Here is a 25,229-nt window from a genome sequence, read left to right as displayed (position 1 = left end):
GGCATCCATAATTCTTCTTCCTTTTCCTCCCCTCCCCCCTGGCAGGCCAAGGCAAGGCACAACATCACACTGCTGTGGGACAGGGAGGTCATGGACGTGCTGGCTGATGGCTACAACCTTCACTATGGTGCCCGCTCCATCAAACACGAGGTGAAGGCACGAGGGAAATTGGGGTAAAGTTCATATTGTCACCTCCAATGGGAGAGCCAGAGTTGGAAAGGCATCAAAAGAGACATAGAGTCACTGAAGCAAATCCAGAGAATGTCATGGACATGCTCTGAGGGCTGTAGCCCCTTTTCTCTGGAGACAGGCTAGGAGAGCTGGGGGTGTCCAAACTGAACAAAAGACGGCTCTGTGGAGACTTCAGAGGCCCTTCCAGTGCCTAAAAGGGCTCCAAGACAGCTGGAGAAGGCCTTTGAACAGGGGTCTGGAGTAATAAATGAAGGGGGAATGGCTTCAAACTGCAAGAGGGCAGGGTTAGATGGGATATTGGGAAGAAATTCTTCCCTTTGAGGGTGGAGGCCCTGGCACAGGTCTAGAGAAGCTGTGACTGCCCCATCCCTGAAGTGTTCAAGGCCAGGTTGGATGTGGCTTGGAGCAACCTGGTCTATTGGAAGGTGTCCCTGCCTGTGGCAGTGGGGTATGAAATGTTAACGAACTTGAAAAAGTCCTTTTCAACCCAAACGCTTCCATGATTTTATGACTATGTGGGTCTGACTGTCCTCATCCCTGGGGAGATGTCCATGGTCTGGGGGAGGAAGTGGCACACCCACACTCCAGAGACAGGGAGTAAATGGGATGAAGAAAAAGTTGCATGGTTTTGCACTGCCTGAGGGTGGGGAGGAGCTGGCCATCTCCACGGGAGCCTTTCCACAGGGTTTTCCTGTCAGGATCTGCTCTGTCCCTCAGGTGGAGCGGCGTGTGGTGAACCAGCTGGCAGCTGCCTACGAGCAGGACCTGCTGCCACGGGGCTGCACCCTCAGGATCATCGTGGAGGACTCCAACAAGCAACTGCTGAAAACCACAGAGGGGTCTTCCTCCAGCACAGAGAAATCCAAGGCTCCAACCCTGCGGCTGGAGATCGTAGAGAAGGACAGCAAGGCCCGAAAACTGGAGATCCAGGCACCGCTGAACCCTGAAAACATCACTTATTTCTTGTAGGCAGCACTGGGCGCTCACAGTGACGATAAAATACCCCAGGAGTTGGAGTGAGCTGTCGGAGAGGGCGGAGCCACAGACCTGCCACTGCTGGGGATGGACAGAGGCACGGACACAGATACGGGCAGGAGCTGCCCCAGGATGGGCATGAAGGGCTCTAGGGATGCAGCTGTGGGTGACAAGGTGCCCTGGTGCCATTCAGGGATGGGCCAGTGGATGGTCCTGGGGTTTCACAGGGTGTTGGAGTGTTTTAAGGAAGGGGGAAGCAAATTGTGGACCATGCGGGAGCTGGGATGAATTTGTCGTTCCCGTGGGAGGGGGCTTGCTGGGTTAGCTGCACTGGCAAGGTGGGGAATGGGAACTGAGTGTGAGTATAAAAGGCACCAAGCACTTGTTCTGTATTGTCCCTGTTTCTTTATGGCAATAAACATGCTATGCGCATCCAGCCCTTTGTGTCCCAGAACGAGCAGCTGTTGAGACCACCACCCTCATCCCAGGGCACTCCCGGGTCTCCTGCTCATCACTAGGAGCCAGGAATGTCACCAAGAGTGGGGAACACCACTGGGAGCTGGGACCCACTGTCTCATCTCCCCAGCCCAGCCAGGTGACATCTTGGTGCAAACCCCTTGTTGAATCTTTTTCTCATGACCTTCTTCCAGGAAATACTTAATATCTCAGGTGGAACTGATCTGTCCAAGTTGTCCGCATGGGGACACAGAGGCTGTGCCCTGAAGGGGGCTCCTTCAGGGAGCTGCTCATGGTAGAATAGGAGACATGGTCACTACTGGGGCCACCCCACACATGAGTTTTGAAGAGTAGAACCTGAAATACCTATGGAAATCGAACCCTCCCAGCATTAATGAGCCCCAAGTCACTGTCTCTTGGGATTTAGACAGAATCCCCATCCCACTGTTACCCCCTACCCTGATGTCCCCAGGGGGATTTACTTCTGGTGCTGGTTCTTGTCTTCAGGGATACAAGGAGGTTTGGTGGGTGATTCCTTGAACCCCCTTCCTATCCCAGTAGCTTTTTCCTGGCTTAATGCCAAGCTGGAATGGGATCCCATCCCTGGAGGGTTTGGGAGTGTCACCAGGCTCTGCTGGAGCCTCCCAAGGTCAGATTCACTTCCACAGGTGCACATAGGTGTGCACTGAGGTCTGCACTGAGGTCTGCACATGTGTGCATGAAAGCACAGAGGTGTAACATGAACGTGTGGGTGTGCACCTCTGAGCACAGCTGTTCACTGGGCTGTGCCCTTGGGTGTGTGCTCAGGTGTCCACAGGGCTACAGGTGGCCATGCTGTGCTGTGCCACCAGACTATGCCATGCCATATTGTGCCATGTCCTGCTGTGCCAGGTCACACTGTGTCACGCCAAGTCACATCATCCTACACCATGCCATTCCATTCCACACTGTGCCACCATACCAAGCTGTGCCAGCCCCATGGATCATAATCCCACAGGCAGGAGCCAGGGCCACATGGACCCTCCTCAGCCCTTTGAGGTGGTTTTCTTGGTGCCAGCACAGGTAAATTGGCTTCCACTGCCAGGAAGAGTGCCTGGGAGCATGGGATCTGGAGGAAGAATCCTCTTTGGCTGTGCCAGACATTCAGTTCCCCGCATCTGAACCTCATGCTGGCACCTGATCCAGTCATGGCCAAAGGTGGCCAGTCAGGCCACTAGCATAGGGGCTCAGGACACCCTGGAGCACCCTGGCTTTGTCCCCAGGAACAATGTGGCAGTGGAGAGAGGCCTCCAGCACCACCGAGAGCAGCTGTGGGGCTGGGGTACTCACCAGGACCCCCTGACACATAGCCTGGGGGGCTCCATGGAGCAATGAAGGCTGGAGAGTGTGGGAGATACGGCAATGATGAGGTGGGTGCTGTCATCCCAACCAAGCTGGGGCTAGAGCTGGGGGAGTCTGGAGTGTGATCAGAGGGGATCCTGCAGAGGAATCCCATTCAAGGAGTCCCCCATCAGGACAGTCACTTTGGAGCCATTCTATCATAAGGGATCCCATTGGAGAGGGTCCCATCAGCCTCCCCGACCAGCTCTGGAGGGACCCCAGTCCACCCACGCACATGGACATAGCTCCAAGCCTACAGGCAGCTCCCAGCACAAAATGGGATGGAGTGATGGGGGATCCTATCCCCATCTCCCCCACTGTGCCCAGCCCTCCTTGCTGCCAATGCTACTCGTTTTGGGGGCAGGGAATGTCACCTCCGCCCCCATTAGGTGGCTGCGCCGCTGCCAGCACTCATCTCCCTTCACCACAGTCCGCAGGGGTCACCCACATCATCCCGGGGAGCCGCGGGGACGCAGGACAGCTCCCCGGCTCTATCCCCAAGCTGCGCCCCATCCCACTCCCCTCCATGTTCCCCTCCCTCTGCTCTCCCCCTACATCTCCCTCCTCCTCCTCCTCGCCCTCCCGGCTCTCCCCGGCTCTGGGTAGCACCAGCAGCTCCTTGCGTGGCAGATTGCTGCCTAATTAGTTTAGAGGGAAAACTTAATTGAATTAACTTTTCACAGCTCCAGCAGCCCGACAGTGGGGCCTCGCTCCGCGCCAGCCCCACGCCCTGATCGAATTAACTTGTTTAGCAACCTGCCCGCTTCGGCCGCGCAGCTGGGGTGGGCGCGGGGGGGGGGGGGGCACCTCCAGCACCCACCGGGGGCCCGGGGGCTCGGGCGGGGGCGCGGAGACAGAGATGGCCAGCCGGGGCCAGTGGGGGCTGTTCCCAGGGAACGGAGTCCAGGAGGGAGCAGGACCCTTTGTGGCTTGAAATGTGGGGCAGAATGCAGGATGGGCATAGGGCAGGAGAGATGGCAGGACATGGGCCAAGAGACAGGGCGGGAGATGGGGCAAAATGTGGGGCAGGATACGAGACCAGATATGGGGCGAGACACAGGGCAGGATGCACGGCAGGAAATGGGGAAGGATACAGGTTAGGACAGGAGATGGGACAAGAATATCGGGGAGAAGGTGGGACAGGATGCGGGGCTGAATACAGGGGAGGACATGGGGCAGGACAGGTTCGAACCGATCCCACAGGACCCAGATAGAGTCCGTTCTTCCCCCACCCCCTCGGTCCCCTGGGAGACCCAAAGCCCTTCATTGGGAACAATTAGACTTTTAAATCCTCTTTAGTGAAAGTGTTTGTCTTGAAAATGTCCCAAAATCCCGCCAAATCTTCCCCAAATCCTCCCGCATCCCCCTGCCCACATCCCCCTCTGGTGCCGCTGAAAGGGGCGAAAGCCTTTGCCTTGGTCCCCGCAGGGGGTTAGGGGGATGGAGTGCTTTGAAATTCATCCGGGCTGAAAACTGAGGAGGGGGATTGCAAAGGCCAGAGCCCCCCGAGGAGAGAGGGGTGGGACTGAGCACCCCTCCAAAGACGCCTGCTTCCCCTATGCACCCGGGGACGGTGGATGGCACCCAGGGATGGGGTGTGATGGTGTTGCTGCCCTCCTGGCCCTGGGATGCTCAGCCCCAGAGGCATTGCATGGCATGGCACGGCACGGCACGGCATGGCATGGAATGGCGACAGGGAGGAAGATGGGGATGAGGATGGACACGGACATGGGATGGAATGGGATGGGGGACAGGGACAGGACCGAGGACGGGGATGGGATGGGGACAGGGACAGGACCTGGATGGGATGGCGGTGAGGACAGGTATGATACAGAAGGATGGGTAGACGGGGGCAAGGTCCAGCGTTGGTCCCAGAGCGGGCCCGCCGAGGGCTACTCCGGGGAGTGCCCGGGGGCCGCTCCCCCCCCCACCCCTCGCCCCGAAGTAGCGGCTGCCGGAGCCGGCCCGAGGTGGGGGTGCGTGCGCCCACGAAGGGTTAAGGGGGGCGGGGGGCTGAGGGGAGGGGGGTGTCGGCTCCGCCCGCTCCCGCCGTCCCCGGGAGATATTGTCATGCAAAAGCCCCCGGCGAGCGCAGCCTTTGTCCGCGCTCCCCCCGCCGGTATATTAACGGGCCGGGGCGGCGGCGGCGGGGGCGGGCGGGGGCCCGGCGGGCAGGAGGCGGCGGGGACGGGCGGGCGGCAGCCGGGGCCGCACCGGGCTCGCCATGGACTACTCCTACCTCAACTCCTACGAGTCCTGCGTGGCCGCCATGGAGGCGAGCTACGAGTTCAGCCCCTGCAGCCAGGCGGGCTCCTTCCAGTACAGCCCCATGCGGGGGGGATTCGGGCCTGCGCCCGCCTGCGCACCCCTCGCCTCCGCCAGCTGTGCCCTGGGCGCCCTCCGCGACCACCAGCCCTCGCCCTACTCGGCAGGTAAGGGAGAGGGACCCGGCGGGAGCCACCAGGGACACCCCCCGAGCAGCCCCTGGACGGGCGTGAGAAAGCGGCCGCGCCGTCGGGGCTGGCAGGGATCGGACCTAGTGGGGGACCGGGACCGCCTGGACTCGGGACCGGCGGCTGCCGGTGATGTCAGGATTCGGTGCCATCGGTTGCCGGAGCCGTCGGTCTCCTGTACCGTCTGTGCTCGATGCCGTCGATGCCCGATACTGTCAGTTCCCGGAGCCGCCGCTGCCCTGTACTGTCAGGATTCGATGCCGACGGTGCCCATTACTGCCAGTTCCCCGTAGCGCCGGTGCCCGATCCCACAATTCCCGGAACCGTTGCTGTCCAGTACCGTCAGTGCTCGATGCTGTCGGCGCCCGGCACCATCGGTTCCCGGTGCTGACAGTGCCCGTTATTGCCTGGTACCTGGTGCCGCTGGTGCCCGGCACTGTCAGGATTGGTAACCATCGGTTCCAGGTACCGCTGGCGACCGGTACCATGGGTTCCCGGTGACCCCAGTGCCCAACACCGTTAGTGCTCGATGCCGCCGGTTCCGGGAGCCGTCCGTTCCCGGTCCCGCCGGTGCCCGTTCCTGCAACGTCAGTGCACGCTGCCACTAGTGCCCGGTGCTGCCCGTTCCCGTTGCCGCCGGTGCTCGACATTGTCAGGTTCGATGCCGTCGGTAACGGGTGCTGTCGCTCCTCGGTGCCGTCAGTTCCCCGTGACATCGATTGCCGGTGCTACCGACGCCGGGCACTGTCGGTGCTAGGTCCCGCCGGTTCCAGGTGCTGCCGGTGCCCAAAGCCCAGGCTGGCCCTGCCTGGCTCGGTTCTCTACCGCTCCCCCCGTCCTGGCTCTCCCCGCTCGCGGCCGCCGGTGGGGACGAATCCCCCCAAGCACGGCCGCTGATCCCTGGGGATCCCTGGAGCTGTGGCGGCCCCAGAACGGGGCTGGGGAAGGTCCTTGCCGCTGGAACCCCACTCCCCGCTCCGCATTCGTTGCCACCGCGGAGGCACTGCCTGTGTTTGCGCCGACAACGAAGGAGCTGCCGATTGGTACCGGTCGCCCCATCCGCACCGGCACCGCATTGTCCCCCCAGCCCCGTTCCTGCCCCGAGGCCCCGCGAACGAACGAACGAACGAATGGGGCCGGGGGCGCAGCGGGGGCAGCGATCCAGCCCTGCCCTCGTCCTTCCCGCCCTGCCCGGTTCATCCTGCTCGGTCCTCCGTCCCCTGATTCATCGTGCTCGGTCCACCCCCTCTCAGTTCACCCCAGCCCAATTCGTCCTTCCTGGTTCATCTATCCTTTGCCAATTCCTCTGCCCAGTGCATCCCCTGCCCGTTTATGTATTCTCCGTCTATTTCTTCCTAGGCGATCCTTTTCCAATCCTTCCTTGCCTCGTTCTTCCCTTCCCGGTTCACTCCTACCCAATTCATCCTTCCCGGTTCATTTATCCCTGCCCAGTGTCCCCTGCCCGGTCCATCCCTGCCCGGTCCATCCCTGCCTAGCGTCTCATGCCTGGTGTATTCCTTCTCGGTCCATCCCTTCCTGGTCCATCCCTGCCTGATGCCCCCTGCCTAGGTGTCCTCCAGTGTGCCCCTCCTGCTGTACCAGCCGTACTGACTCCCCGTTTCCCTCCCAGTTCCCTACAAATTCTTCTCGGACCCGTCGGGGATCAACGAGAAGCGGAAGCAGCGGCGGATCCGGACAACATTCACCAGCTCGCAGCTGAAGGAGCTGGAGAGGGTCTTTGCCGAGACCCACTATCCCGACATCTACACCCGCGAGGAGCTGGCCCTCAAGATCGACCTCACCGAGGCCCGGGTGCAGGTCAGCTCCGGGGAGGAAGGAGGGGGCTGGGGGGCTGGGGATGAGGGTGGATGGCTCTAGTCCCAGCGGAGCAGGGACCCTGACCGTGGGACGCTGTTGCTCCCAATGGTCCCCGCATTGGGAGGGGCGACAGGAAGGGGCAGCCTTGGCGCTACCGCAGCCAGTGACACACTGTTGTCACAGCCGTGCTCTGCTGGGAGCTCGGGGGGACAGCCTGGCATTGGTTCATGCCACAGCACCGGCACTGTCATCAATGATTTAGTCCAGTCCCAAACACATTGAGGTTAGTGAGTGTCCAAGGAGGACAGAGTGGCCCTTTGTGGGTGCAGATGTCCCCTGTTAGATTTCTTCTGGGGGATGCAGAACCCCCGTGTGGCTACAGATCCTCCTTTGTGAGTACAGACACCCTGTGTCAATGCAGAACCCTCTTTGTGGGGTCCTTCTGTGTGGGGTCCCCCCGTGTCCCCGCTATGTGGCTTCAGCAACCCCTCGGTGAGTGCGGACACCCCCTTTGTCAGAACATCTGTCCCCATAGGAATGTAGGGACACACAGGAGTGGGGGTCCTGCTCCCTCCCTCCCGGGGGAATGGTGAGTGAAGTGACCCCGCTGTTGGCACCGTGGGGAGCTGGGGGGTTCCAGGCTGTGGGCTGAGCTCTGACTGCACAAGGTGCAGCTGTGGCTGCAGTGTGACAGTGTCCCCTCCCCATTTCCCTCCACTTCCAACACCGGAGCACACGCCCGGCGTCGACCTCATAAATCCACATTATTGTGGATACATGGATCCCTCTGGTGTAGCGGAATACATTTCCCCCGAGGGAACGGAGGATTGTGAGGTTCACCCCGGAGCCTGGGAGGGCTGCCTGCACCCCCGGGCTCCCCATACCCTCAGGGACCGTGGCAAGGGGTGCTCCCGTACCCTCCATCCCCTCCAGGTGTGGTTCCAGAACCGTCGAGCCAAATTCCGCAAGCAGGAGCGTGCGGCCAATGCCAAAGGTGCCAGCGGCACCAGCAGCACCGGGAAGAAGTCGGAGCCGCGCTCCTCCTCCGAAGACGACGAATCCAAGGAATCCAACTGCAGCCCGACCCCAGACAGCACGGCATCCCTGCCCGCCGCTGCCATCGGCAGCCCCGGCGGCAGCCTGAGCCCCAGCCCCGGCGCAGGGGCACCCCTGGGACCCGGCCATGCCCCCCAGCCCCTCAAGGCACCCCTCTGGGCAGGGGTGGGGGGCGGCAGCGGTGCCCCCAACACGGCCGAGCTGCTGAAGGCCTGGCAGCCCACCGAGGCTGTGCCGGGACCCTTCTCCGGCGTCCTCTCCTCCTTCCATCGGAAACCAAACGGCATCAAGACAAACCTCTTCTGATCGCTGCGCCACCGGATCCGGCTGCCCCTCAAACCCCCCATGGCCCCCGCCCTGCACCCTCCACCCACCGCCCCCACCGCGGACCCGGCCAGGATGCTTCCAGCAAACGGGGAGAGGGAGCAGGGAGCGCCCCCCGGCTCCTCCCGGACCCTGCGCTGATGGGACGGACCCGGAGTGGGGGCAGCTCCCCCCGACACCCGTGGGTGCTGCGGGACCGTGGGGGTGCGAGGCGGGGGACACCAGCCCCCTGCTCAGCCAGCGTGCCCCTGGCAGAGCCTCTGGGGCCTCTGGGGGCACTCCAGGGTTGGGGGCAGATGTGGCGCTCCCCACAGCGCTGCGGGTGCTCCAGCATCGCCCCAGGAGACGCCCCCCTCAATGGTCCGTGCCGCTGGGCTGGGGGCGAGCAAGCACTTTATGGGGGGGGTTCTGAGCTGGAGACTCCGGTATGGAGACTCCCCTTGGTGTGGGGAGGGGCTGATTTCCCCCAGATCCTGCCTGCCGACATGGATTGTCCCCGAGCACCCTGGCAGGAAGAAGACATACACCCCACCCCTCACTCCCGAAGACTTTGGGGAGTAAATGCAGGGCTGGGAGGTTCAGCACTCACCTGCATTGCTGCAGGCGTTGCCAATGGGGACAGGGCACCACAACGCTGGGGTTGAGGTGGTCCCCGAGGGGGCTGCTGTGGGATGGACCCCCTGGAGCAGCCGGTGGGATGCCTGGGAGCAGCCATGAGCCCTTGCCAGCAGCAGACTGGGTGCTCCCGCTGGAGCTGGCACGGGTGCAGCTGGAACCCCCCCGACACCCCCGTGATCTCCAAAGGGTTCCCAAAGCTGGGGTGGTGCCGGCTGCTGTGCTGGTGGGCTTCATGGCATAGTGAGGATGCTGGCAGCCCATCCATGTGTCCCTGTTCCCCCTGTGTCCCTCCCAGCCCCCCCATCCCCCCAAGTGGATTCCCTACTTTTCTTTCGTTTTTTGTTTTTTAACCATTCTGTAATTTATTACCCACGTTTGCAAATGCCACTAATCCAAATTAAACTTAATTTATTGACACTGCTGCTGGCCCTCAGCCCTTGCTGCACCCCACCCCCACCAAAGGGCTGTAGGGGGGGTTTGGGGTTTGCATGGTCCCCCACCCCTGAACCCTCTGAACCTCACCAGAACCCCTCGGGTGATGCCACAGACTCCCAGCACCTTAGGGATTATTTTAATCCCCTGATTTAACGACCCCAAGCAACTGCAGGAAGCTGAGGGGACACCCCACAGGAAGCCCCCTCAAGTGGGGTAAGGGGCGCCCCATACAGCCCCCCTGGCCTCTAGGGGTCCTTTGGGGGTGATGATGAAGAAGGTCTTGGGGGCATTGGGATGGATCATGCCAGGCTGTGATACCCAAGATGGGCAAGAAAGGGAGAAGGGACCAGTACAGCCAGCTTGGAGGGGTCACAGGTTATGCTGGGACCCAGTTCTTCCCCCTGGTTCCCCATCTTGCCCCCCTCCCCAGACCCTTCCCCGCCTCACCACACTGAGAGCTCCACCACACCTATTGCACGAACATGACAAAAATCACTCCAGATTTACCAAACACAAGAGCTGGGGGTTTAGTGAGGGGGGGGGAAGTTCACACCAAACACCCCAGTAACAGAGGGGGGATGCTGGGGGATGCCAGGGGTGCCTGGCCCATCCTTCATCTCAGCCGGAGTAGGGGGTTGGGAGGTCTAGGGATAGCATCACCCCCATCCCCCCTGGGGACAGGGAGAGCCTGGAGGGGGCATCCCAGTGGGGAAGGCACAGTGGAAGCACCCCTGTCCTGGGGACCCCCACCCTGGGGACCCTCTTGGAAGGACACTTGGCAAGGCTGGGGGCTGAGCACCCACATGGAGACCTGGCTGCCAGTCCCGCTGTCCCCAAGGGCAACACAAATCCCCGGAGGGGGACAGACCCAGCAAGTACCTAATGGGCAAACTGGGTGGGGGTGGGGAGGATGCCCCGGAGGCACTGGTGGTGTGGGGTGGGCTCTAGGGGAAGGCACTGATCTGGCTCTGCTGTGGCAGGATTCCCAGGCTGGGGATGGGACTCCCAGCATGGGGACAGGCACACCCAGAGTAGGGATGGGGACCCTGCCACATGGGAATGGGACCCCCAAGGTGGGGACAAGAATCCTGGGGGTGGGGACAACACCCATGCAGGTGGGGACGGAATCCCCAGTATGGGGAAGATAGGAGCCCTGGGGACGGAATCTCTGGGTGGGATGGACCCTCAGGTTGGGGGTGGGATCCTTGGGGATGGGGGAAGTATCCCCAGGGTGGGAACAGGGACTCCTAGTGGGAAAACAATTCCCAGGGATGGGGACAGGACAGGGACAGGGACCCCTATGGTGGGGATGGGCTCCTCAGGAATGGTTACAGGGACTCCTGCGGTGTCCCCTGGAGATGGGGACAGGGACCCATGGGGTGAGGACAGGAGCCCCCAGGGGTGGGGACAGCACATCCAGGGCAGGGATGGGGATCATCAGGGTGGGGGTAGAACCCCTTGTGTGCAGATATGATGTCCAGAGTAGGGACAGGATCCTCTGGAGTTGGAACAGGGACCTACAGGAAGGGGATGGGACCCCTCAAGGGCGGTGACAGTCACCTCCTGGGTGGGGATGGGGGAATCTTCCAGGGTGGGAGTGGGACATCCATGCTGGGGACAGGAACCCTCAGGGGTCGGACAGGTGCCCTGGGGTGGGGACAGGGATGCCCAGGGAACTCTTACTAGTGGGGATGGGACCTTCAGGGTGGGGACCCTGAGCTGTGTCTAGTGTTGCCTACAGGGGCTGGCTGAGCCATCCCATCCCAAGCCATCCCATCCCAAGCCATCCCAGGCATCATGAAGGCACTTGGGTCGAGATACGACTTTGCTCAGAGCCTCCTCCTCCTAGTTGTGAGGGGTCATGGGGGGAGCCAGGATCCCAAGGGTTACCCCCTAACACCTGTTCCACCATCCCTTCTCCCAATAAATAAAAAAAATAACTTAAATGTGAGGGAACCCCGTAGGGATCCTCATGTGAAATTATCTGACCAGGACCCACCACCCCCCTGTCCCCCAACTCCCCCATCCCACCCCATTACCCTGCATCCAGGGTGGAGGGGTGGGCTGTGGGGGTTGTGGGGCTCCCACTTGCTGCTGGTGATGGTGGGATGAATGGATGCGGGATATGGGACTGTGGGATGAAGGATCCTCAGCTGCAGGATGCACATCCATGGGACCCAGGATATGTGGCCACAGGATGCTGGCCTGCAGACACACGGCCACAGGATCTGGGGGATCTGGGATGCATGGCCGCAGGATCTGGGATGCTCAGCTGCAGGATGCAGGGCCACAGGGTCCGGGATATGTGGCAGTAGGATGCAGAATGCACAGCCCTGGGATCCAGGATGTGCACCTGTGGGATGCAGGACACACAACTGCGAGGTCTGAGACGCAGGGCTGCAGGATCTGGGATGCTGGGCCATGGGATGCACGGGAGGCTGCATGTGTGGTGGCAGCTACTTGCGGAGCTGGAGGCTCTCCAGAAGGATGCACTTGTGGCCAGGCTCCAGTACTCCAGCCTCCTCCAGGTCCTCCTCTGTGATGTCACTGGGAATGAGACACAAATATGCGTCTCTCTGCACGCGAGGGGCACCCCAGACTCGGGCGGGGTCCCCACGTGGGGGCGGTAGAGCTCCCACTCAGGTTGCTGGGTGCCCACCCAGGCTCAATCCTATCCCTGCTGCGAGGTTTTGTGACCCTCAGGGGGCAGTGAGGAGCCCCAGAGGCAAAAGGCACGTGGGAGCACGGGGGACACTTTGGGGCAGCAGGGACCCCTGAGAGCAACGGCCCCCATGGGGCAGCACAGAACCTTTGGGGGCTGTGGGGACCCCCAGGGGAAGTGGAGATCCTCACTGGGCAGTGGGGAACCCCCAGGGACAGTGGGGACCATGAAGGGCAGAACCCAAACAGACCTCCCCAGAACCCAGGCATCACTACGATCCCGAGGAAGACATGGCCAGACTAGTGGGGGGAGTGGGTGGGGGGAGTGGGTGGGGGTCCCTCCCCCCATCCTGGGGGGCTGCTCACCTGAGGAACTCCAGGTCGTCCCAGCCGTTGCGCACCAGCCCCTCCTCGTACCGCTCCAGCCCCAGCGCCCGCAGCCACTCGCCCACGCCGGGCACGGTGCCCACACCACGGCCCAGCGCCTGCACCCCAACAGCCTCAGCACCACGGGGCACCCCAAAGGGAGCCCCACCTGGGGTGCTGAGGGCCCCCACCCACCCTGTATCACCCACCTCCTCAGCCAGGTCCTCCTGGATGCTCTCCTGGATGGAGTGGGGAGGGAAGGCAAGGGGGCGGCCATAGTCGGGGTGCAGGCAGCGGGGAGGCAGCCCCCCCTTGGCCAGCAGTGGCGGTGAGGGGGCCACCCTCCCCTTCCCACCCCCGTAGTCCACCTCACTCAGCGTCTTGGCCATCTGCAGCACCGAGCAGGAGCGGTCATCCAGCAGCCCTCCGGGCAGGCCCCCAGGAGGGGGCAGCCCCCCAACTGCAGGGAGCCCCCCGGTAACAGGCATCCCACCAGCCCCCTCCATCCCAAATCCAGCCCTGGCGGCTGGTGGTGGCCGGGGGTGCAGCTTGGGCAGGGGAGCCTCTCCGAAGGCAGCAGGGTGGGATTTCGGGTCCTCACACCCAGTGGACACTGTCAGCTCCTTGGGGGTGCCAAAGAAGGTGTTTGGGGGGAGCTCCAGCTCCCGTGGCAGCGGCGGTGGGGGAAAATCCGGCGGTGGCAGGTTGAGGGTGCCGAGCTCCTCTTCCTCATCGGTCTCGCCACCACAGCACGCTGAGGGGCACTGGCAGCGCTCCGGCACTGCCAGCTGCACCTTGGCCTTGGGGGGCTTGCCGGGGTCCCCCGGCACCAGCAGCTGGTGGGGGACACCCTCCAGCACGTAGTATGCTGGGTTGTTGAAGCTGTTCTTCAGGGGACCCCCTGACAGCTCTGGCATTGCCTCCGCCTTGGACCTACAGGGACACGGGTGAGCGTGGCACCCCCACAGCATTCCCCCTCCCCAGCCCTGCCCGTACTCCCTCACCGGCTCGGGGCGGCCTCATCCCTGGGGGTGCTGCGGTGTGGGGCAGGAGGACGCGGTGCTGCTGTGGTGCTGCTCTTCTCAGGCTCCTCTGGGAGCTTGGCCAGGATGGTGGTGGAAGGCTCAACACTGGTGGGCTTCCTCCCTGCAGACCTAGAAACAGGAGGTGTTGGGTGCCCTACAGGGCTTGAACCTCCGCAATGGGGTTCAGACCCCGACGACAGGGCTCAGATCCCCAAGACGGGGCTCTGCCCTCCAGGATAGGGTTCATCCACCAACACACAGCCAGAGCCACATTCGGAGGCTCAGAGCCCCATCTCTGCCCTGTGCGGCACAGAACTGGCATCAGCACTGTCCCCGGTCACATCCCACACATCAACCCAGAGGGATACTCTGAGCAAAACCTGTGCTCAGGTGAATCCCTGAGGCCTCCCTACCCCCAGGAACCAGAGCCCCCCACCCTGCCGAGCCCTGTCCCCCGTACTTGGCATTGTCCTGGGTGCCCCTGGCACCTAGCGGCACCTTCCCTTTGCTGGCTGTCGTCTCATCCTTATCGACACTGATCCACTCTGCAGGGGAACAGGGGCTCAGCAGTGAAGTCCTGTCCCCACCATCCCCCCCGGGATGAGGAGTCCTCACCATAGAGCCTCTCACGGGTGCCCAGGCGCTCCGTGGGCACTCGGACTTTCATGGAGCCGCGGATGTTGCCGGTCTCCTCACCGCGGTGGGACAGGTAGGTGAGGAACTGCTGCGCTGTGCTGCCAATCATGGACTTCAGGGCAATGACACACTCCCCTGGGGGTGACAGTAGGGGAGGTTGGGGGTCTGCACCCTCTGGGCCCCCCGGTGCTGGTGTGGTGCTGGAGTGGACACTCACCATAGGACTCATAACCATCAAGGGATTTGACCGTGAGCAAGAGGTGCTGGTCCTGCAGGTACTCAATCTCAGAGAGGATGGGCTTCAGCTGTGGCAGAGGGAATGGGGTGCTGGCACTGAGTGGGGATCTCCCTGCCTGCAGCTTCCCCCAGCACCCACCCTGTCAGCCCCCAGCCCCTCCTCACCGTGGGCAGCTGCCGGGATGACCACTGCACCTTGAGGAAGTTGATGTTGTCACTGCTCTGGCTGTCGTTTTCAAAGCTCTTCTTGAACTCTGTGATGGTAGTGGGACATGGCATCAATCCTTGAGCCTCCCAGGATGCCATGAGCTTCCTGGGATCCCTCTCAAGCCCTCTGGGAACTCCCACTGCCATTCCAGTCCTCACCTTCCAGGCAGGTAGAATAGAACTCGATGAAAAACTTGGTGCGACTGGAAGTCTTCACAATGGCCTCTATGCTCTCAAACTCGATGTATGCCTGTTCTGAGGACTTGGAGAGCCCTCCATGGAGAGGCAAGGCATTGGAATCTCCCTGAGACCTCTCCATTTAGAGGGAGAGGTTGGACTATGGAGGGGCAGGGGACAGTGAGGTATCCCCTTGGGGTATAGGCACCTTTTTTGGAAACGAACTGGGATGTCACTCCCACTTCGAAGGAGCCGAAGACAGGTGAGTGGTCACTGGTGACAATGTCATCTGTGCACCCTGCAGCCAGTGAGGATGGGGAAGAAGTCAGGATGGAGCGGGGGGACTGTCTCCAGAACAGGGATGAGGGCGCTGGGGGTGGTCATACTGCTCACCATAAGCGTTGCAGTTGACGTGAGTCTCGGGGTAGGATTTCCAGAGGATGCGGTCGCACCAGGATGGCACGTTGGTACGCACCTGGCAGGGGTGAGGAGCGGGTAGGGGTTCAGATTGGGGTGTCCTCCACTCCCCCCAACTGCCCCTGTCCCAGCACCTACCCCTGTGGGCTTCTGCTTGTGCCAGACATAGGTGTCCCGGGAGCCTCGCTCATAGCGGTAGGTTGGGGGGAAGGTGATCTCCTCCTCACCTGCAGGGACAGTAGTGGGTTAGGACAGTCCCAACAGCAGGGGCTGCTGCCCCAGACCTTCCTGGAGCCCCCCAGTGCTCACCAAAGCGCAGGAACACCTTGTGCTTCTCCTTCTCCAGGTTGAGCTGATCCACCTTCAGCAGCGGCTCCAGCTCCTTGCGGCTGATGTAGTTGAGAATCTCCTGCAGGGACAAAGGGGCTGGCACTGGGCTGGGAGGGGAACTCTGACACCCCCACCCACCTTCCCACCCTCATCCACCCCTTCTCCCAACCTGGATGTCCATGTCTAGGCGGTAATTGAGGTCCCCAAACCAGAAGAGGTGGGTGAAGCGAAGGGAGATGTCAAAGGAGCTCAGCTGCTTATCCCCCAGTGAGAGCAAGCGCAGGATGTCCAGGTAATTCTGGTTCCTCCTGAAGCAGGGGACACGGGGACAGGGTGTCACGGACATGAGGACAGGGGCAACAGCCCTGTCCCAGCCCAGCCCAGGGTGGGGGTGCTCACCGTGCCGTCTTCTCATTTCCAGAGGTGAGGTGGCAGTTGACAAAGCCAAAGGAGGTGCCATTGAACATGAAGGAGACACCCACAGCACCTTTGTTCCCTGTGAGGAAATTGGGACATGGGATGGGATCAGGCAACCTCGATTCTACCTCAGGGACGGACACCCAGCCAGCCCCAGGAGACAGTGATGGGACACAGTCCCCACCTGGCCATCAGGGGCATGTGCAGCCTGGCACATGCTGGGAGCCCTCCTCATGCAACACACCCCTCAGAGTCCCCCTCGTGCAAAGCACATTCATCCAGGGCCTCCTCATGCAACAAAACCATTCCCAGAACCTTCCCGGTGCACTGCACACAAAGCCCTCCTCATGAAACACCCGTGCTCTGGGACCCCTCCATGTGCAACACACATGTCAGAACTCCTCCTTGTGCAACACACACCCTGGGACCCCTCCCCATGAAATCCCCACACACCAGGACTCCTCACCATGCAAGGTACACATGCTGAGACTCCTCTTCATGCAACACATGCAACACCAGAACCCCCCCATAATGCAGATACCCCAGGACTCCCCCCAGTGCAGTGCACATCCGTGTCCCTCCATGCCCTGCTGTGCCCCTACCCAGGGTGTTGGCGATCCCTGTCTTGACGCTGGAGGTACTGACGTGGCTGATGCGGTTCTCGTGCTCTGGCTTCACCAGCACCACCACCTTGATGTTCCACAGGGACTGCATGGCCACCTGTGGGTGCCCGCACCCTCAGCCCCCTGCCAGCACGTGCTGGGGCCCCCTGGGGCCATGGGGGCCCCTCTGGTGTGTCCACAGGGGATCCTCATTACTGCTTCATCCCAGCCTGTCCCACCAAGGGCCGTTCCCCAAGGAATCCCATCACCATCAGTAAGTATCCACAGCTACGCAGCACCAGGAGACCAACCCGAAATACCTAGTGTCAGTAGACCTGGAGCACCCACAGCCACCCAGCACCACGAGAGCACCCCAGAAGAGCTGGTGTCACAGAGCCAGAGCACAGCCACCCCCGGGACACTGAGCATCACACACCTCCACCACCCACCAGTGCCTGCGCCCCACATCCCCCAGGGTCCCCTGGAGCCCCCAGTTCTTACCGGGCGGTACTCAACTTCTGTGAAGTCCTTGAGGACAGTGCGCAGGAAGTCCACCCACTCCTTGTCTCCCAGAGAATTCTCCTGGGTGCCGAAGACGTAGATGTCATGCGGTATGGCCATCGTCACCTCGTCCAGGGTCTTGCCCAACCCCTTGGAGGTGATCCACGAAGTGATGTTCTTGGGGGGGGGAACGCTGCCTGCAGGGGGGACAGCACAGTTAGGGGGGGACCCCAGAGCCTTGACGCCCCACCATGGGCTGCCCTCAGCCCACTCACCCATGTTCCAGGTGCCAATGAAGACAGAGATCATGTCAGGCTCATCCTGGTGAGAATGCTTGTTCTTCATCAGCTGCAGGAGCTGGCAGAAGGCCTCACGCTTCTACAGGAGGGGGCAGTGAGGGAGGGTAGAGGGGCTCCCCGCAACTCTCTCCTGCTTTGGCTCAGCCAAACTTGGCACCTTCTGGGCATGGGGGACCGCCCCAGGGACATCACCCAGCCATCAGACACTGGTACCCAGCGCCTGTCCCCGCCCCTACAGGGCCCAGGGGTTAAATTCTGCCCTACCCCATCCCTGTAAGGGACCCCTTGTCCCCTGCCTGCCCCCAGCTGAGCATTACCCACCCTGGCGCTGACAAAAACAAAGTCTTTCCGTTGCGTTTTATCCTTTTCCTTCTCAAAAACGATGCCCAGTTTGTTCTGCACCCGCTGTGACTTGATCAGCTGCCGGACTGGGGAGGAGTGGAAAGAGCTAGGAGAGTGCTGGCTGCCAGCTGGGTGCTGGAACCACCCCCGTCCATGCTTTGGGGGACCCCCAAGATGGGGACACCCCCAGCACGAGGAAATCCCCCAGCTTCCAGCCCACCACTGAGCCTCACAGGGATGCTCCCCAGCACAAAGGCAGTCCCACGGGTGCTGGGGCCCCCCAGTCGCCTCCCCACTCACTCTTGTCATGGGTGAAGGTGTTCCAGTCCTCCTGGGAGTCCTTCTGCTTCTTCAGCACCACTAGTTTACCCCCCTCCACGTCCACACTCAGTGTGTACTTCTGTGACTTCCCAATCTTGGTCAGGTCCCCTAGGGTGATATCCAGCTTCACCTGCCAGGGGACACTGGGATGAGGGAGGACACAGGGGACCCCAGCACCGAATCTGGCATCTGGCCTCCCCCAGAGACACCTAGGGGTCTGTGCCCTCAGAGTCACATCGGAGGTACTCAGCTGATGCTGAAATCCTCTCAAAACTCTGAAACTGGGCAGGGGAGAGGGGAGGGAAAGGCTCACCTCGAAGGTCTGCACTGGGATGCTCTTGGCCTTGCGGGAGAGGGGTTGAGGGGGGGTGGCGGGGGTGGCCGAGCTCATCTCCTGCAGGGCCTTCAGTGCCTGCCAGAGCCCCAGCAGGGTCAACTGAGAGCCCACCAGTCCCCCTGCTTCACCAACCCCTCCAGTCCCACCAATGTTCGAAGCCCCACCAGCCTTTGCAGTCCACAAGGCCTCACGAGCCCCTTCAGCCCTACCAGTGCCAGCTCCACTGGCCCTCCCCCGTCCCACTGGTGTCTCAATTTCACAAGCCCATGCCCAGTCCCCCAGCTCCACCAGCCCAGCAACCCATGCCAGCTGCCCCAATCCGACCAGTACCCTCAGCCCCACAGTCCCTCCAGTTCATCCAGACCCCTCAGAACACCCCCATCAGGCCATCCACCCCTACACTTCCAGCCTCACCTTCTTCTCGATGGAGGACAGGAAATCTTTCAGCACAGAGAGTTTCAGCACCAGGTTCTCCAGCTCCTGCTCTCCGCTCTGCCCTGCTGTCTGGAACCCCCAGCAAGACACCCCAGCACTGTGATGCAAACCCCAGACCCACACCAGAGCCTCCCTCCACCTCAAGTGGCAGAGCCCAGTGGCAATCTGGGATGAGGCAGGATGGTGGGTGTTTCTCCACAGCTTTCCCACTACCTATGGATGGTGCCATGGCGGGGTCTGTGGGTGCAGTCCATGGTGGGGGGCTGCCACTGCCGTGTCCCCCTATTCCCCTTACCTGCTGCAGGATCTTGGAGACCATGGGGGAGCTCTGCTGGTCAAACACCTTGGAGAGGATCTCCAGCCCTGCCAGCACCTTGTCCACCTCACTGGAGGGGCAAGAGGAGTCAGCTCACTGGGTGGCACAGACGTCCTTCCAACTGTCCCAGCGTCCAGCACTTACCTGTGCAGACGTTTGCAGGAGGTAACAAGGGTCTTGTTGAGGTGGGGGAGGCTGTTGGCCCCTCCCTTCACTGCCTCCAGGTCCAAGGTGTAGCTGCCCTTCAGGTACTCATGGGAGATACTGCTGAGCCCATTGGTGCTGCAGAGAGAGCACTCAGGGGGTGAGAGCCAGCAGGGAGGAGCAGGGGACAGACAGGGGACAGGCAGGAGACAGACAGACCCTCACCTTTCTACTGGCCCCTCTGGCACAGATGGTCCCAGGCCAGTGGGGCTGAGCCCCACCGAGGTGCCAGAGAAACTGGTGGAGCCAGAGCGTGGTGGCAATGGCGGCTTTTCATCCTCTCCATCTGCAATGGGGCCATGAGGGGGCCAGTCACCACCACCCCAGGGGTCTCAGGACCCTATTCACCCACCCATGTCACCCTACCATACCCGAGTAGTCCCTGTCCTCCACGGTCTCCTTCTCTTTCTCTCTCTCGACAGGGAAGAGCAGGGTGCAGACCAGCCCCTGGTTGGGCTGCAGGTACAGGGCAATCAGCTCGCTGAGCGTCTTGAAGCGCCGCACCTGCACCCCCTGTGACGTCTGCGGGGACATGGGGACACCGGGACCATCAGCACCTGCAGCCAGCATCACCAGACTCCCCCCAAGTGGAGACACCACCAAGCAGGGAATCCACCATCCAGGGATGCCACCATGCGGGGATGTCCCCAGGCAGGGATAACACCATGCAAGGATCCCCTCATGCAAAGTTGCCACCATGCAGGGATGTTCCCATGAAGGGATGCTCCCATGCAGGGACCTACTCATAAAGAGACTCCCATGCAGGGATCCTCCCATGCAGAGATGCCACCGTGCAGGAACCCCTCCATGCAGGGACCCCTATGCAGGACGGAGGGCTGATCCCACAACCCTACAGTGGGGAGCAGGGCCTGTTGCAACAGCAGGGCTGGTAGGTGAGCAGACAGGGTGCAGGCAGCAGCTGTCCCTCAGCCTCCTCCTTCCCAGGGGCAGCTTTTCCTGCCCGCCTGGCCAGCACAAAGAGAGTTCTGTTGCTCTAAAAATACCCAGTGCCACAGCCGGCCAAGACGGGCACAGCCAAGCCATCCGGCACAGCCGGGCACGCACGTGGCATCGGGCCAGGGCTGAGCCCGGCACGGCCACCCAGCACAGCCAGAGAGACGGGCAAGCTCGCAGCACAAGGCCAGCACTGCTGAGCTGAAGACCCCCCAGTGCCCATGAGCCAGAGTGTTTCCCGTGCCCGCGCTGCCCACCTGCACGGCCAGGAAATCCTCCTCGTCCGGCAGGATGCGGTAGGTGTGGACGTGTTTCTGGAACCTGTGGCAGCGGGGAGGGCATCAGGGTGCTGGGGGTTGGGTGGCCTCCCCCCACCTGCCTGCACGGCCCCTGCCAGCCCCAAAGGGATGCCCAGTACTCATGAAGTCAGACCCCTACTTCACCAACACCCACAGCGAGGAGCTCCAATACCACTATTCCCCACGGCATGCAATGAGCTGACAGGGAAACACGGAAAACCCATGGGAAAATGCTTGCAGGATGGGCGCTGGGAGTCCCAGAGTGACTCCCCTGCTTGCTCCCACCCCACAGTCGACACCACTATGTTCTTGGCAGTGCTGCTGCCCCTGCTGCACTGCCTGTCTGTGCCAGAGGCACTGTCCCCAGCCCACAGCGCAGGCAGGAGCTGGCAGGCGCAGGCAGGAGCTGGCAGCCAGGACACCAGGAAACAATTTATTTTCCAGTGGAAGCTGACAGGAACCAGGGACGTGATCCCGGGGCAGCAGGTGACGGGCAGTGCTAAGAGATGGGGTGACAACATCAGTGGGTACAAGGAGCAGGATTGGAACTCCTCCCCATCTCAGAGATTCCAGGAGACAGGAAGCCTCAGCACTGCCAGACCTCCCCACTCCAGGGCTGTCAGCAGGGATGGTGACTCCTTGGCTGGCCTCTAGCCACAGAGGTCACCACGAGCATTGAGGCTGCTGTCACCACACCAGGGCCACTCAGCTGCTGTGTCCCCTGCCCCGTGGCAGCTCGACACAGGGCTGGAGGACTGGGACAACGTGACATCTACCCCCCCCCATGCTGTGCTGTGTCACTGGACAGGACGCTGTGCCCCCACATCCTGCCCCACGCTGTCAGGTGTCATCCTACAGTTCTGGTTACCCTGTTGCCATCCCACAGCACCAGGTCCCCTGGTGCCACCACTCTCCCTGCAATGCCAGGCAGCCCATTTCTCCTGCCTCCCCTGCAGGTACAACCTATCCCAGCACTGCTGGGGTCTTCCCAGGTGCCCCAATGCCAAGTCAGGGATCATTGGGAGGGTGGGGCCATGGAGAACCCTCCAAGTGGTAGGGAGAGCTGAAAAGAAATCCAATACGAGGGGGCTGTATGGAAAACCCTGCTAGAGTGGGTGAGGGGATCAGGGTTCCCAGCTCAAAGGAGTCTGTGGGAGAATCCCAGCTGGTAGGATGGGGGGGCACAAAGAGACAGCACCAAACGAGGGTAGCATAAGGGGGAAATTTCTGTGGGAATTCCTAATACACAACTGGGGTCTCCATAGCAGGAACACCAGTGGAGGTGTGATAGGGGGTGCAAGAGGAACCCCAGCACAGCACCAGTATGTGTAACTCCAGATTGGAGGAGCAAGGAGCAAGACCCTTAGGAGGAACCTCAGCTGTAGGGGACATCAAGGGGTTCTCTATGGCTGGGGGCTGCAAGGACACCCAGCACGGGGTGGTACTGCAGAGGGGGACTGCAGGGCCCCCTGGCTGCCCACTCCCGCACCGCTGTCGGCTGCTATTTTGGTGAGCAATGACCGGGGGAGGGGGGAAGAGAGCTCCGGGCTTGGGTACAAAGAGCCTTTATGCAGGAGCAACGGGACTCCCCTGTCGGCTCTGACGCACAGCCAGCACCCTGCCCAGCCCTGCCAGAACAGCGGGCACCCCATATTCACTGCTCTGCACACAGAGGGCCACCCCCCACCCTACTCCACCAAGAGCAGAATGTGGGCACCCTGACAAGGGGGATACTGTGTGCCACTGGCACCACACCCTGGCATTGGTATCCCCAGGAACTGGCAGTGAGCCAGGACGGAAGCTCTAAGCCCTCGCACTCCTGTGGGACACCACACCAGGACTGTCCCCATTGGCACTGCTCACCAACCAGTGATGTCAGCACACCCTGGGGTGCCACTGCCGTATGGCAGCACTGTGAGTTCCAGTGATGCCCCGATATGCCACACTGAGGCCACAAGTGCAACACCCTGGTGTGCCACGGTGAGACACCCCAGCGTGCCATGGCGAGGGCACAGTGAGATGTCCTGGTGTGCAACATCCAGCCCGGTGAGTCCACGGCGCACCAGTGGGAGGGTTAAAGGAAGCCGACGCTGCCGGGATCCCGCTGCAGTTCCCTTTCCTCCTCCTGACCCTGCAGCTATTTTTAGGGCCCTAGCAATAGCTGGGGCCAATGGCCCCACAGTACTGTCCACCCACTCAGTGGTAACGGGGATGCCTGGTGAGATCACAGCACCAGGGACTCCAAACAGTCCTTGCTGGAGCACAGCCTCCCAACCTGGCACCCTCATGATGGACTCTGCCATGCTGCATGGTCCCAAGCCCACAGCCCAGCACGTGGCACCCATGGTCTCCTCACCAGGCAGTGAGAGACATCAATGACAGACACCTTACCCAGTACCTGCACCATGATGCTGTCTCTAGCTCCCTGTCACCCACGCTGGTGCCACAATGCTCCCCAGTCATACGGCACCATTAGGTGCCAGAATTGAGTGCTCTCCCAGTGCTGTGCCTAATGCTGCTCACCAGCTCAGCTTTGCGGTGGAGAGCCAGTGCCCAGAGCCATGCTGTGCCCATGTGGCTGGGAAACTGCATTTGCCACTGTCCATAGGGAAGGAAAACCATGCCACCATGGAGGCTGCATACCTGGCACCTGCACATGGCACCAGCACACAGCAACAACCCCAGGCCAGGGCAGGCCAGCTCACAGCGCACTCCCAGTTCTCCCACAGGCTCTCAGGGCGCAGAAAAGCTTTGAGTTCAAGTGCCCTCACCACCACCCCACAACCACATCAAGGTCCAGGTGCTGGCACAGGTAGCCAGCCTCGAACAGAGCCGGTGGCATGCCCTGGGAACATCCCAGCACATGGAACATCACCAGCACAACGAGGTGGTGGGGTGCTGGGGTGCACCACAGGGCAAAGGCACTACAGGACCCCCAGGGCTATCAGCACTCACCTGTGACCTGGCAGCCATGGAGTTCCATGGCACAACTCAAGGGCACAGAGCTGCTTCCCTTCCCCAGGCTGGGGACCCCCAGACATGAGGGCAGGAGCTGGGGATTGCCAGTGCCAAGTGTAGGCTCAGGGACCCCAAGAGTAGGGGTAGGGACCAAGCCCCCCATCTCACAGACCCCCATGGTAGCAAGGGTGAGTGTCACAGCCCCGCTGGAGCCAGCCCAGTATCCCCCAGTGCCCAGAGATCCCCAGCCCCTCCAGAGGGTGTTGTTGTCCGGTCTCCTGGGACACCTAGGCCAGAGCAGGTGCCATTCCCCTGGTGCCCAGTGTCCCAGAAGCGCCAGTGTCCCTCTGAACTCCCAGGTCTCCTCATGTCTGTGCCCACTCAGCACCCAATGACCAGAGCTTACCCAGTCTCCCTGTGCACAAATTCTTAGCAACCCCCACAGTACCGCCGTAAACCCCAGGTGGGTTTCCCCCTCTGCCTGGTGCCCTCTTGGTCTTGGTACCCCCCCAATGCTCCCTGCATGCTCCCATGGACCTCTTCCAATGATCCCCACTGCTTCACCTGCCAGTGCTCCCTTGGTGCCCCATCTCCCCCCCTCGGTGCCACTGTTATTCCCGGTTCTCTGTCAGTGCTACCCTGGACATCCACCCTGTGTTACCACAGTGCTCCCCTGAATCCCTGCAGTGACCCCCCCCCCCCCCCATGACGCCCCAGTGCTCCCCCAAATCCTCCCCGCTGCTCGCCCAGGACCCACCCCCAGCTCCCCTCCCGACCCCCTGCTCTCCTCAGACCATTCCCGAGGCCCCTCTGGTGCCCCCCCTGAACACTCCACTCCCACTCCCGAATCTCTCCCGGTCCCCTCGCCCCGTTTCTCCCGGGACCCCCGCAAAGCTCTGCCGGTAACTCGCCGGTGCTCCCCCGAGCTCCCCTCTGCTGCCCCCTCCGCGTCGCCCCCGGTCCTCCCCCGGACACCCTGCCCGTGCCTCCGCAGCTCCCCCGGCCCCGCGCCGGTCCCCTCCCGGTGCAGCTCCTCCAGTCACCCCCGATGGCCGCTCCCGGCTCTCCCCCTATGCCCCCCCGGTACCTCGTGGGTGTCCCCCCGGCACCCCCCCGCCCGTACCCCACTCACAGCAGGCAGAGCGCGTAGGCCCCCGCCACGCTCTCGCTGTCCCGCACCAGGAAGCTGCCGTCCCGCCCGGCCCGCGCCAGCTGCTCCTCGGCCGCCGCCCGGCTCAGGTCCCGGTGGTACCAGGGGGGCACCGGCACCGGGGCGGCTCCTCCCGCGCCCCCCGCGCCCCCCGCGCCCGCCATGGTCCGCCGCCGGGGCCGCGCCGCGGGGCCGCGCTCTGAGGGGGAGGGGGGAGCCGGGGGGCGGGCACCGGGGCGGGGAAAGGTGGGGACGGGGACATCCAGGGGCCTTAGGGGCACCATGGGCCCCAGGGGGGCACCCATGAGGTACCTAGGGGCCACTCACGGGG

The 25,229-nt window shown here is 62.1% G+C and overlaps 3 protein-coding genes across 6 annotated transcripts in view; 2 read left to right on the top strand and 1 right to left on the bottom strand.

Annotated features, from left to right (window-relative positions):
- CLPB (ClpB family mitochondrial disaggregase) overlaps positions 1–1,603 on the top strand; it is a 73,261-nt gene extending 71,658 nt beyond the window's left edge. For 2 of the 3 annotated variants that reach the window (XM_014882049.2, XM_088157463.1), the window contains 2 exons: positions 46–150; positions 910–1,603. In XM_014882049.2, coding sequence (XP_014737535.2) covers positions 46–150; positions 910–1,161 — 357 coding nt within the window. In that variant the 3' untranslated portion in view covers positions 1,162–1,603. Of the gene's footprint in view, positions 1–45; positions 174–909 lie in introns of all 3 variants that reach the window. The other variant, XM_014882050.2, reaches the window with a different exon arrangement.
- Positions 1,604–5,227: 3,624 nt separating this feature from the next.
- On the top strand, positions 5,228–8,636 carry PHOX2A (paired like homeobox 2A). Its single transcript, XM_014882052.1, has 3 exons — positions 5,228–5,435; positions 7,087–7,274; positions 8,208–8,636. The coding sequence occupies exons 1-3, from the start codon at positions 5,228–5,230 to the stop codon at positions 8,634–8,636; spliced, it is 825 nt and encodes a 274-aa protein (XP_014737538.1).
- A 1,027-nt stretch (positions 8,637–9,663) lies between these two features.
- INPPL1 (inositol polyphosphate phosphatase like 1) lies at positions 9,664–25,096 on the bottom strand. Of its 2 annotated transcripts, XM_088157301.1 has the most exons (28): positions 24,881–25,096; positions 20,749–20,812; positions 19,909–20,059; positions 19,703–19,823; positions 19,478–19,615; positions 19,313–19,403; positions 18,997–19,086; positions 18,559–18,657; positions 18,225–18,375; positions 17,904–18,010; positions 17,559–17,661; positions 17,284–17,480; positions 16,783–16,900; positions 16,163–16,259; positions 15,933–16,071; positions 15,743–15,842; positions 15,572–15,660; positions 15,410–15,491; positions 15,225–15,314; positions 14,999–15,112; positions 14,798–14,886; positions 14,613–14,700; positions 14,375–14,530; positions 14,220–14,304; positions 13,739–13,888; positions 12,944–13,667; positions 12,735–12,853; positions 9,664–12,254 (listed from the first exon to the last, which is right to left on the bottom strand). In XM_088157301.1, exons 1-28 carry the CDS (start codon positions 25,060–25,062, stop codon positions 12,164–12,166), a joined length of 3,825 nt encoding a protein of 1,274 aa, XP_088013427.1. In that variant the 5' UTR covers positions 25,063–25,096; the 3' UTR covers positions 9,664–12,163. The 2 variants fall into 2 exon arrangements, with proteins under 2 accessions (XP_088013427.1, XP_088013416.1); XM_088157290.1 differs by having other exon boundaries at positions 12,735–13,667.
- Positions 25,097–25,229: the final 133 nt, after the last annotated feature.

Source organism: Sturnus vulgaris, chromosome 2 (genome assembly GCF_052056855.1).
Source record: "Sturnus vulgaris isolate bStuVul1 chromosome 2, bStuVul1.hap1, whole genome shotgun sequence".
NCBI lineage: Eukaryota > Metazoa > Chordata > Aves > Passeriformes > Sturnidae > Sturnus > Sturnus vulgaris.
This window is presented reverse-complemented; position numbering and strand designations above follow the sequence as displayed.